The 12816-nt window shown below is 48.0% G+C and overlaps 1 protein-coding gene across 3 annotated transcripts in view; it reads right to left on the bottom strand.

The window, feature by feature from the left end:
* PLCB2 (phospholipase C beta 2) overlaps positions 1-12816 on the bottom strand; it is a 40730-nt gene that overhangs the window by 14256 nt on the left and 13658 nt on the right. For all 3 annotated transcript variants that reach the window (XM_085063475.1, XM_085063478.1, XM_085063477.1), the window contains 10 exons: positions 7350-7490; positions 6602-6681; positions 6259-6312; positions 4169-4244; positions 3726-3826; positions 3257-3423; positions 2915-3061; positions 2512-2669; positions 547-629; positions 91-175 (listed from right to left, as the gene is read on the bottom strand). In XM_085063475.1, the coding sequence (XP_084919601.1) occupies positions 91-175; positions 547-629; positions 2512-2669; positions 2915-3061; positions 3257-3423; positions 3726-3826; positions 4169-4244; positions 6259-6312; positions 6602-6681; positions 7350-7490 (1092 nt within the window). The remainder of the gene's footprint in view (positions 1-90; positions 176-546; positions 630-2511; positions 2670-2914; positions 3062-3256; positions 3424-3725; positions 3827-4168; positions 4245-6258; positions 6313-6601; positions 6682-7349; positions 7491-12816) is intronic.

Below are 12816 nucleotides of genomic sequence, written 5' to 3'. Positions count from 1 at the left end.
TTGTGTTTGTTGTGGCACCTCCCAGCACCAGGAGTGACCAAGTTTTCTAGGCAGGCCTCCCCCATGGCTCCTGCCCCAGCTCCCACATACCGGGTATTTCTCCAGAGGCTCTGTCAGCAGCATGTCTCCAAAAATGGTTCGGCAGTACTCTGCCATCTTCGCCTGCTGCTTGGGCCTAGGAGAGATCAGGCAGGACTGAAGAGGAAAGCAAATGCTCAAATCCGGAGTTGGGCATGAACAACCACCTTGAGATCCATGACCTCTACCCAGAAAACCATCTCTTGCCTTCACCCAGCTACACAGATGTCAAGGTCCCATTCCCAAGCCAACTCCCATGTTCATGCTCTACATGGTAAAAGGCTGCACAGCTGTGACCACTCTGCAGGTTGAGGCTTGTCCTTCAGCTCTGACCCACCTCCAGTTGCTTCAGAAACCTCAATTAACGCTTCACTTCAGCTCAGCACTCACTTAAAACCCAGCAGGCCTTGCCTGTGTATTTTCTACTCTGCACACAGCAGACAATTCTCCCAGTCACCAAATACTCACGAGTCCACGTGGTTCTCGAAGGACAGGATCACAGGATATGGAGATGTTTTGAAAGCACTTTCTGCAATGGCCTCAATGGCATCCTGAAGGAGAGGTCATGGTCAGAGAGAAGCTCAGCACTTAATAATGACACACAACTGACTTCCCACTGAACAGACTCCGAATTTGTCTCTCGGGAGCTTCACTTTGAAGTCACTAAACTTCTCCCAGAAGGAAGGTGAGAAGTGTCATCTTTTTCACACCTGCCCAGATATCCAGCTCCAGAGGATCCATGATGAGCTAAACTCAACAGCTTGCACCACAATGAAGCTGAAGATGCAGGAAGGTGAGGTTTTGGTTTTACTGCATGGGTCAATGTCCACATCACTGCACGTGAGACTGTCTGGCCAGAGGGACAAACACCTGTCCCAAGCACCTTGAACTGGCACAGAAAGGTGTGTGCAGCACCAGACTGAGTCACTGCAAACTCTATCCATACTTTCCTCTGAACCTGCCCAATTTTATATAATTTCTGCTGCTTATAAAATCCTTTTGCCTGGCAGCAGAGAGAGCTGGAGTGTTCAGTCACCAGCTGTGCTGACATTTCGAATGCAAATACCATGGAAACCTTCTCAGCATTAATGATGTAAGAAAAAATAATATTTTCCTCAAGCCGCTGTTAAACTGCCACAAACTTTCCACTATTTTCCCTTCTGGTGCTGCTAATTGGTAAAGAAGTGCTATTTGCTCCTTTGCAATTACAGTCCCCTGATCATCCCAAATCCTGGATCAGCCATGACCTCAGCACAGAGGGAGGCTGCCACAACTGCTCCCTCATGGACCACTGGGAGTCTCTCACAGAAGCCTCAAGGCTCTGAGGAGAAGCTCCAGACAATGCTACTGAAAGGCCACAGGAATTGTAGTGGAAGGAAGGACTATGTGTTATGTAAAACCAAAAGCCAGCTCATGCTGTGTTAGCAGGTTATAATTTCCTTGAGGAATGGTCCCAGGCTTCGGCAGAACTCTGCAATTACAGCAGCTACAAATGCCATTATTTCTGTTCTATCTGCAGTGAACTGCTGTGCAAAAAAGCAGCAGTGATACCACAGGGCTTTGGAAATTACTGAGTCTGAGGATGGCAATACCTCTGACCTTAAGGACTGGTTTGGTTGGTTGTTCTTTTTCCCCAACCTAAATATTTTAGTAATAGTGAAGCGTGGGAACTGGGGGAAGACACAGAAGAAAAATAAAGAGCTGTAAAAAACAATCTAAAGCACCTCTACCTGTTGGCAGCAGCTGTGTAAAGGACTGCTGAAAACCAAAAAAAAAAATCAGTGCAATGCCTTTATTTTTAACCTGCAAGCTGTGGATAAATGCCCTGTACTGCCTGGCTTTGTGCTGAGCTTCTGAAGGCTGGGACCTGAATCCTCAGGGAAGCCAGATGCTCCACAGAACACATTCCAACACTCAGGTCATTAGGAAGGAATTGAACCCTATTCTTCCAAAAGGCTGCACTTGAGGCTGTCAGCCATAGACACCTGCTGCAGACCAGAAGATAAACTCATTTTAACTGTGTGTTTTCTAAACGCCATCCTGTTTGTTCCTCTGACATGCCTCTATCTATAGATCCACCAGCCTCACGCCACGTTCTGTCCATCCATCCTGGGACACAGCCCTGTGTACACAAACACGTCTGCTCAGCCATCTCTCCAAGCCTTCCACCTGACTTCCACATTTCCCTCATTCATTCATCCATCTTCATCCAGCTATCAACCGCTCTGTTCCTCCTCCTGTTCCAAAAATGTACAAACTCCAACCTAGTGCTTATCTGTTCACTTTTCCTTCTACCCACGCATTCATTCACTTGTCACCTCGCCATCAATCTTCTCTCAAGCATCTTTGCCCTCAGCCCATCCCTCTGGCTCCCTCAGCAATCAGTCTAAAAGCAGGCAGGGGATAGCATGCATGGGGAAAGCTCTTCCCTACCTTGAAGAGGATCTCAGTTGTCATGGTGAAGCCGTGGGTGATGATGGGCTCCTCGTCCGGGGGTCGGCCCTTCCAGCAGTCCAGCTCCACGCAGCGGCAGCCAGCCAGCAGCGTCTGGCGGTACATTTCGGGAGAGGACACCCCAGAAAACTGCCCAGCTGCAGGAGACAGGCTCAGCATTAGCTACTCACATGGGACAGCTCCTGCACAAACAGGAGCAACAGGACTCTCTGCAAGCCTTCAGCAGGGGGACGCAGCAGATTGACAAGATGTTTTTGGTTGCAGGGTGATACTGCTTCCTGCCACGAAGCATTTAGAGTCAGCCCAGCCTCCAAAACCTCCAGGGCACACACATCTGGCCGGCTGATGGTGTCACTCCCCTGTCCCTGGGGCAGTGCCATACCTGTCAGATAGGTGTTGTGTGAGGAATTGATGTAGTAGTGCGAGAGCGGCTGGGTCATGTCTTGGTACAGCATCAGCTTGTCCAGTGCTATCAGGTTGTTCTCAGGGCCACAGAGGAACCAGACCATCCCCTCTGGAGACAGCTGCCCTGCATGGCAAACAGAGCTCTTAATGGTCCCCAAACAGAACAGCTCTGGGGCCTCTTTGGAAGTGCATTGCAACACAGGGAGTTGTGGGAACCAGGCTGGTTGCTCCCCCAGGAAGCAGGATGGCAGAAGGCACAAGATCTTCTGCTCTTTCCTCCTGCCTCTATAGCAAGAGCTTTGGGCTGAACAAGACTCACCTCTCTGGATGTTAAACCCACTGGGCTCGTACTTCTCTATCAGGCTCTGCACCTGCTCAGGTTTGGCTGGTGGGAAGAGAATATCATTGAGGCGGGTGTCGCGCTGCTTCTTGTTGATGAACTTTGCCAGGTGCTCTTTGGTCATGTAGGGCTTTGCTTTTAGATGGCTGCAGTGAGAGAGTCACAGAGGGGCAGAGGTAAGGCCTGGGAATTACCCAGGAAATCTTTTCACACAGGAGAGGTTGATCCTTCCTCAGGTGCCTCCTTCAGCTCATTTATTTCAGGGTCTGTAGCACAGTAAAGTCTCATCCTTTTTATTCAGGCTGTGAATGAAGGCATTAAGTGTCCTGGGATCCTGCCCTTCTAAGGCTTAAGGCCAGACAAACCACATGGCATTAAATCCCCTCCTTTCTGTCTATATTTCGCCACAAGAGATCAGGTTCTGGGCTGTGGCTTGAGGGAAACTTACTGTGAGGTAAATATCTCATCAATCTCAGGCCGTGGACACAGAGACATGAGGAATGTCTTGTACACAGGCTCGGGGAAGTCCTCGGGGTTGATGGCATCATTCTGAGAAAGCAATGAAGACATGTCAGGATCCCAAACCCATGACAGATCTCACCTCTCATTGAACACCCGCAGTTCAGCACTTGGCTGTGACAACCCCAGAAACATCTGGCGGGGTGTTGCTGCTCCTTGTGCCACACAGTGTGAGTGCTGGAGTCACAAGTGTTACTGGAACACAGTCACAACTGATCCCAGCAGGCTGCAGTCAGACCTGGCAGCAGTAAGGTAAGCAACTATGAGCATCTCGGCTGATGGTTTTTCACAGCCAAAGACATCCCAGTCAGGGCAGGGAAAAAGATCCTTCTCAAGCTTGTGAGACTTCTGGATATCCAGAGAAACCCTTACCTTGCCATTTGGCAGATGACAAGCACTTAACGCTTGTTCCACCCTCTTCCTGTCTGCAGGGAACATCTGAAAAATACTGACCAGACAGGCAAACAAACATCACCATGGAGCAGGAGAGAGGGCAGGGGGGCTGGAGCTGCAGGACACTCCAAATGCATGGCGAGGGAGACAGGCAAGACAACTGTAAGCATGAACCAGCAAAGACAGGCAGTCTTTCTCCAGAAGAGCAACTGAAGGACTGAGTTTGGTTAACCTACTCAGGAATTTTTGACTGCTGATTTAAAGAAGTTCTGTATTTCTGCTATGGACTCCTTAAGAGCCCTGTCACTCAAAATCCTTCTTCCCTGTCCTTTCCCTGCCCCTCTTGGAGGTGCTCCCTATGGCACTGTGGAGAAATAACTGAATTTTCCCTCCTCTCAGAACATCCCTATCAACAGCACTGTGGTCTCCTCCATGGATAAATCCAGCCTCAGCTCTGCTAACCCCCTGGAGTCACAGGTGCTCCCAGCAAACAGAGGAACAAGGAGTGTCCTGTGCTGTCAGGTGGGAGTGCCTGGGGTGGCTGCAGCAGCTCATGCAAACCCTGTGTCCACAGCTGCCCTTTGCAAAGCAAAACTGCAGCACCCTTGGTATGATTCCAAAGGGATTTACATATTTAAAGGGAAAGGCAAATACTTGTAGAATTTTCAGGAATTTTGAAAGCCTTACATTTACCTGCACCTGGAGATACTGAGTATTTTTATAAACCTGGTTCTTAATCTGGACTATGTCATGGTCTGAATTTTTATCATTCTGCAAGAAATGGGCACTGAGGAGAGGTACAGCCTGTATCAGATTCCTTTTTTCTAGCTTGTTTCAGAGGAATAAGCTGGTTTCTCCCTGCAGCAATGCTACCTTGCTTGAATTTTAAGGATCAATTCAAAGCGCTCTTCCCTAGTGTGTTATTCATTACAGACCTACACATTTTTAACAGCCTTTTGATGAATACTCTGGTTTCTGACAATGAAATTCTGCTGGTTGGTGGTTCAGAAAACAAATAACAAAAAATGTTTAGTGTTGAATAAAGCCCAGCCCTCCAGGAGCCCATTTAGTCAGCACAGCCCTAATCCGGCACAGTTCTGCCATACAACAAACCCTGGGCCTGTGTTTATTTGGGGTCATTAGTGTTCACCTCTTGTGGTGCTGTAACACAGCACAGACTTAAAGCAGAGGGGTTCAAAACTTCCCAAATGTAGAGTCTGCAGTTCCTTATTCTTAAAACAAAAGGTAATTTACAGACCCCAAAGCGAATGCAACATGGCAGTGCTGCCTTTTGTCATTCTATGGGCTAAATCAACACAGAGGAACCACAGGGCCAGCCCTGGAGTGATTTTACTTGGGAAGACACTGAATGGCACAAAATCAATTCCAGATTCATAGTGCAGGGGAGAAGGGACAGGGTGGGCTTTGCTTGCCATTCCAATGGGAGCCCTACCTGATGCACAAGGCCAGGCTGGGGACAGGGAAGGACAAATCTCCATCCATTCTAAACTAGTACTAACATTGGCCCAGAGACTGCTTTGCTCTCATGCACATCTAGAGTGAAGGCTGAGGGATGGAGAAGTGGGGAAGGGCTGTAGTGGTCACATGGGGAGAAAGCAGACAAGAAAACAAGGAAGCCCTGCTGCAGGTGAGCTGGGGAGTCCAGCAAAGAGTTCTCCAAATACAGAACTCCTTAAAGGAGAGGGAAACTGAATCCTACACCTCATCCACCTTTCAGCTCGGGTTGACAAAACAATCTGCGATCAGAATCTTACCAAAGTTGCTTTGTTTTGTTGATTATTTCTTGGCAACAGCCAGGAAGTGAAATCTGTGGCAGTTTAAGCCATTTCTTGCTGCAGATAAAGGCCACAAAGTCTCTTTTCCAGACTCAAATGATGTGTCACCTAGGTGCAGCAGGAGCCCTTCCGTGGCCTGGACACAGAGGGAAAGTTCTCTACCTCTTAGGCTCAGGAAGAGCCGACAGACAAAGCCATTGACCAACCACCTCTTGCCAGCTGCTCTGCCTGTAGTCTGACTGAACACACAATAAAACAAATATCCACACTCACTTCCTGACAGGAATCTTCCCATCTTCATTCAGCTGCAACTTCAGCTTCACCAGACTGTGAAAAAAATCCCAAACAAGATTATGAAAACGCACGGGTGCAATCTTTAGAGATCCTACTAAGTAAGGAGAAAGGAAAAACACGCAATTGGGAAAACAATCTAAGAGTGAACTGAAACTCAGGAAACTGAAAACAGACCATCAGCTTAACCTTGGCATGACCCAGGCCTTGGTCTGGAGGCTGCCAAGGGCCCTGGAAACTTAGAAGTCTTTTTTTCCCCCCAGCACTGACAGAAAAGGCAGGGCACAGATGTTTCAGAGGACAAAGTTTCTCAGAAAGGACTTACATTTTCTCTAGGAAGGTGTGGCGGGGAGCGTTGTATGTGAGGGGATTGTGGACGATGGCCATGATATCCTCAGCCCAGTCCTGGAACAAACAGGGCAGAGGCACTTGGGCATTATGGAACTGCTCCAAGAAGTACACAGTGAACATGGAAAGGGCACAGAATCCTGAAATGGCCTGGGTTGGTAGGGACCTTAAAGTCCATCCTGCCAGTCCCACATCCTGCCATGGGCAGGGACACCTTCCACCAGACCAGGTTGCTCGAAGCCCTGCCCAGCCTGGCCTTGGACACTTCCAGGGATGGGGCAGTCACAGCTTCTCTACCAACCTGTACCAGGGCCTCCTCACTCTCATAGGGAAGAAATTCTTCTCACAGCCACTCAAAATCCACCTTTTTCCAGTTTAAAACCATTACCCCCTATCCCGTCTGATACTGATGAGCTTGGCTCTATCACCTTCCTCCTGTGAATAAACACCAGGAGCTGAAACTTTTCTGCTTCTCATCTGTCTATTCATCCATACAAAACACATGAAGGACAACAATGACTCACTAAATGTCTTCTACTGGTCCTTCTCCTTGCAAGGCAGAGGCTTCTAGAACTATGGAGATACCACACCTAACCAGAACATAAACCTTGTAAGGAACGCTGACAAGGCTCAGGGACCTGGCTCCCCCTCTCTTTTCCTGCTCCCCACTGAATGCCCCAATCCTTAGTGGTTCCCAGTGCTTCCACAACCTCAGGCTTTGATACCTTGCCAATATTCTCCTTGTAGGACACAAAGTTATGGAAAGTGAGGTCAACCATGTCAGGGCCAGATACAATCGTCAGGTTCTTCAGCAGGAAGGTGCTGTGAGGGTGATCCAAGTTAAAAACCTCTCGGAGCTTCAGGGACTACAAAGGAGACAGAAGAGATGGGGGTGACTGGAGAATGAGGGTAAACTGTACCCACACCCCAATATACACATTGCCCCAAATTCACAGCAAGCAACTCAAGGGCTGCAAAATTGCTTAGTGCAATCTTCTTTTCCTTGGCTTTCCTTATTTTTTATTTTTGTTCTGGAGCCTACATTACCTGTTCCTCCATGGGATGAACCATCATAACTAACACCCCTGCACAAGTCTGAAACAGTCAAAGCTGGAGACTGCTCTTAAAGAAACTTCTTCTGAAACTTCAGCCTGGGCTTGCAGACAAGCAGGGGAGGGTTTGGCTTGCTTGTGCCAGAGGTGTGTAACCAGTTGATTTTATCAAAACACACACACACTAAAAAAAGTGTATTAACACGACACAATTACTTGTGACCTCCCTCCATAAGAAAGATGTTTTTTGGGACCCCTGTCACTACAGAGCTGGGTTATTTCCCTCCAAGCCCCATTTTCTGCTGCTTTCAGTTGCTAGGAGTGGTTTTTTCCATAGCAATTCCAGTACCTTACAGCAATGGCTCACCAGGGACTTGTTTTGTTAAGTGTAAGGCTCATCCGATTAGTGGTACTTGGATTGCAGTACCATATGAAAGTATTTATAGAATCCTTTAAATTATTCAGCATTTTCTGCATTCCTATGTGTGGTGTCACTAAGCCAAGGTATCCTAGAGTTTTACTGATGGTGCTGTTTATAATGGAAAGATAAATCTCCCACTCCTAGAATAAGGCACAGCAATTCATTATCTAAAGTGCAGGAGAAATCCCTGTCCAAGCAAACAGGGAGCTGTCAGAGCACCTGCTCCTTTAGAAATAGGAATGAATTCACAATCTGGGATTGTTAGAGCAGGTCAGACTTTTGGGTTAAACTGAAGCTGGAATCTGAGCACACCTTCAGGCTTCATGGGTCTGCAGCACATCACACACATAGCTGCATACACATTTCATAAGAAACTGCAGATTTTTTTTCCACTGCAATTTTCCAGGTTTCTGGAGCATTTGCGATTTTAACACATCTGTAGCAAACAGGTATCTTTCAGAAAAAGAGGATGGGCTAGATTGTAACTCAGGCTCATCTGACTGCTGTCTCATTTTGGAAAAGCACCTCTCTGAGGGGGTAACTCTGAAACCTGTTTAATCACAGAGCATTTGGAAGAAGGGAAGGGAAAGAATATGATTTGCTTATTTTCTGCAAGGGAATTTCTAAAATGGCTCACTCTTGCCTCGTGAGCCATTTTCCTTCAAAACTGAGCACCACCAAACACCCACATCTCCTTCCCACACCAATGGCAACTCCTTGTTGGAGCTCAACTTTCCAGTGTCAGCATCAAAGCGTTGGGATTTTAACTCCAGACTTAACTTCATCTTGCAAAGGCACCATCATTTGTTCAGCTTCAGGGTTGTACGGGAGAGGAGGCCCAAACAATGGTGAACTTGTGGTTGTGCTGAACTCATTTCCTGTATTTGTTATCCGGGGCTCCTCCCAGCCCTTCCTTCTCCGCACGCCGCTCTCAAGCAGACATTCGTCACCTGGCTCTCTCCAGACCTCTCTGTTCAGGCCAAGGCCCCAGCAAGCCAAGTGCTTTTGCCCTTATCCAGGCAGTGATGCATCCAACACCCAGTGAAGGGGTGGAGAGGGGAGCAGGGACTGTGTGTGAGCTCTGAACCTGATATCACAGCGCGGCTCTTTCACAACCTGCACTCCTTTAGTGCCTTGTGCCACAGCTTCACTCTAGGATTACTTACTGTCACTTTGCAGGTAGTCATAAAGGAAAAATAGGAATTGCTGCATGAAAAGCAGGACATGCATATTAGCCATGCAAATCAGAAGGGAAACACACTTAGCAAATCCCCTTAAAAAAACCCAGACAAGCAGAAAACAACTAGCAGAGTGGCTGAAATATGGACTCAGTTTCCATTTCACGTCCCACCCTCCTGATTTCCCTAAAATCCTCAGCTGTACAGAGATCCATAGCTTCCCCAGAGAAGCAAATTCTCATGCAAATATAAACAAAGAGCCATAGACAGATGCAGGACAGAGAGGGATGGTCCTTTCTCTGCTTGAAAGGGGGCAGAGCCAAGTCACAGTGGGACCTTCCATGTCACTGTGCCCTGACAGAGCTGTGTCTTGTGGCATTAGGACAAGAAAACTTCTCTTTTGGAGAAGAGAGGTCTTGTTTGGTTCCCAGAAGGGAAAAAGGAAGCCACAAGACATTTCTGATGCCTTTGACTCCGGAGGTAACACTCCTGTCCTCCTTAGCCTTGCTGCTCCATGCTAGAGATGATGGCCACAGAATGAGGAGGGCCAGCCTGTCCCTGTGCCAAGCATCTCAGGGACACAGGCAGACAAAAATGCACAGTGAAGCACTCTCAGCTCTCAGTGTCTTATCTAAAGGAACTGGAAAATGCAGCAGCTCAGACTCCCAGGCACAGAACAACCCACGGCGCTCTGCAATGCAGCAGGGACACACTGCCAGGGACAGAGGAGACTCTGTGGCCTCGGAGCTCACTGCACAACCATGGCACAGGCAGGAGGGCCTAGCATGGCAAAGGCCATCACTCACAGGTGCTCATTTCCTTGCTCAGCTCTGCTCCACCATTTATAAATCCTTTGCCAGCACATTCTTGTACCTGCCTCTCTCTAGCACACTCACAGATCAGTGTCTCCACACAGCTCCATGATTGCTCTCCAGCTGGAGGGCTGGATCAGACTTAGTTCAGCTCCATCCTGGGCTCACAAGTTGCTGAATCTCAGTGCCACAGCTGCCCCATCCCTGAGCTGCAGCAGAAACACTGACCACCTGCAGCATTTACACCCCATGGCTCACAGCCCACAGCTCAGCTCCGAGGGCACTGTGATTGTCCCACATGGTTCCTGAACATTCCCACTGGCTCCAACTTTATAATCTCAAAACATGAGTGAAATGCCTTGGTATCATTTTCTCCCTGCACATGTGCAGCGCAGGCTACATCTCCAGGTTCAACACCAACAGAATGTGGACAGAGGATGAAGCTGGTTTATAATTATGACAATCAAAGCACAACACTTCTTTTTACTAGAAAATATGCCTGTCTCAAAGCCAATGCCTCCTGAAACATCTAAACAAACCCCAAGACACAGCCAACAGCCAACCAACAGCCCAGCAGCCTGGCCTAAAACATCATGTATTTTGGCCTTATTTATTATTACAATCTCTGGCAGCATTCTGGGGTCTTGGTGCCTCAACAAAAAGAAACCACAAAAAAAAAAAGAAACCACAAATGGAGCAGGCTTTATTGTTCCTCGTTACTGAAATGAAAACACAGACCTGAGTGTAAATAACAGTCTACTGTGTCAGACAGTGTAGACTCAATAGCTTTTTAATCTTGTCTCCGTGCTGTTCAAAGGCCCTGCTCATTCTTATCTTTATTACTGTTGAACTCACACCACAGTTTGTTCTGCCCCCTCTCAAAAAAAACCCCAAAAAACCAAGAAGAAAAGTCACGGCAGAAACACAGAGCTGCTCTCCAAGAACCTCGCAGGGGTGGTGAGCAGGGGAGCCCTGCACAAGTGTAGGAAGGGCCAGGGAGGCCTTGGCTCTGTGGTGAGGCAATGGCTGGGGAGGGCAGGAGATGGCCATTCCCATTTGGAGGTGGCTCCGATGGCTGCCAGCCCCTTTTCACACTGTGCTGGGCACTGCCTGCTCCCTAACCATCCCTAAGAAGAGATGGGGTCCCAGCTGAGACCCGTGCTGGCAGTGCACACGACAGCAACTCCCTTCTCAAGTGGTTTTCCGTGTGGGTGCTTTGGTGTTATTATTCTTGCTGTGTGTAGAGGTTACAGGAAAAAAAAACCAACAAAACAAACCCAAAACCCAAAAACCCAAACCTCCTGCTCGGCAGTGGTGGGAAAGTGTTACTGAAAGCAGGGAACTCCCAACACCCACAGTGACCCACTCCCTCCGGGGAGACTCGTCAGTGCCATGGGACTGGAAAACTCAGGGCATGTCACATCCTTGAGCTGCAGCCCAAACCTGCACAGCCCCTTGCTGTGGAAAGCAGTGGCACAGATGCTCTCCATACAGCACCCTCCTTCCTCCAGAATTCCTTCAGTCACAATCCAGTAGGAAAACCAGGCCACAAACTTTGCCTCAGAGCAGCTGCAGATTGACTGTGGCATCACTTGCAGAAAAGGGGAAAGGAGGCTCCATTTGTTGCTGGTGCCATCCACAGCTCTTCCTAGAGCTGTGATCCTGTTCTTGTCCTAAATAAGGCTGATGGCCCATTTTTCTCCACCTTTATGCAGTGAAATGAGTAACTCTTTGTACTAATTTCAACAGTTCTATTCCACAACCATTCCAAGCCACTATTTTGTAACAGGGCAGACAGCACCCATGGTCATTCTTCCACCTCAAAAGAGATCTTTGTTGGCTTCACCACGCCAGATTTTTATATTTATACCTTTTGTATCAACACCCCAGACATGGCTGCCCTATGTGGAGGATGTGGTAGTTCATGTGAAGAAATTTTCCCTGCTTTCTGCATTCCTTTGTGAAATTCTGTTCTCAGGAGAGCCAACTGAACATGCCCCTGAGGGCTTTAAGCCAGAGGCATCATGGATAGCAGAGCCATGTATAAGCAGGAATTTTCCAGACCCAGCTGGCACATCTTTGGTTCAACATCCCTTGCAGTGCCCACACAAAATCTCCCAGGATCCACAAGGGAAAGGTGGATAAGGAGCAATTCTAGTGCATTTTACTAGATGTTATAATCAAATTCCAGAAAACTCCCTGAAATAAAAATGGGATTTGTTTCAAATGAGCCTCTGTAAAATGCAGAATTCAAAAAGCACTTGGGATTTTCACAGCAAAGGTTCGTCAAGTGCATCACTTCTGCCCACTGAGAAAACTTAATAAATCAGTCAGTGCTTGACCTTTGCTTTGTCATTTTTTCAAAGATGAGCTGCAGCCAATTCCCAGGACTATAAAATCCCATCCCTGGCCTATTAAAACAGCTAGAACAGAGCAGCTCCATCCAGGTGCCCAGGGAAAAGTGCTGGAACAGGGCAAAGGCACTGACACTTGCCTGACACACTCCTGCAGCTCCCAGCAATCCAGGATTCAGCAGCTTCCTAGCCCTGAGGCATTATCTCACATTTAATAACCCTCTAATGGCATTCCCTTATTGTACTGATGTTTTACACTCACTTTTCCATGACTTTGAAGGAAGCATCACCCATGGCACAGTGATATGAGGTGGGACAGCAGCAGCACCTCCTGCTTGTGCCACACCTGCCTCTGGAAAATTCCACTTGACATGG

Source organism: Lichenostomus cassidix, chromosome 5 (genome assembly GCF_008360975.1).
Source record: "Lichenostomus cassidix isolate B80296 chromosome 5, HeHo_3.0, whole genome shotgun sequence".
NCBI lineage: Eukaryota > Metazoa > Chordata > Aves > Passeriformes > Meliphagidae > Lichenostomus > Lichenostomus cassidix.
The sequence above is the reverse complement of the archived record's forward strand: the minus strand, read 5'-3'. Positions and strand labels throughout refer to the sequence as shown.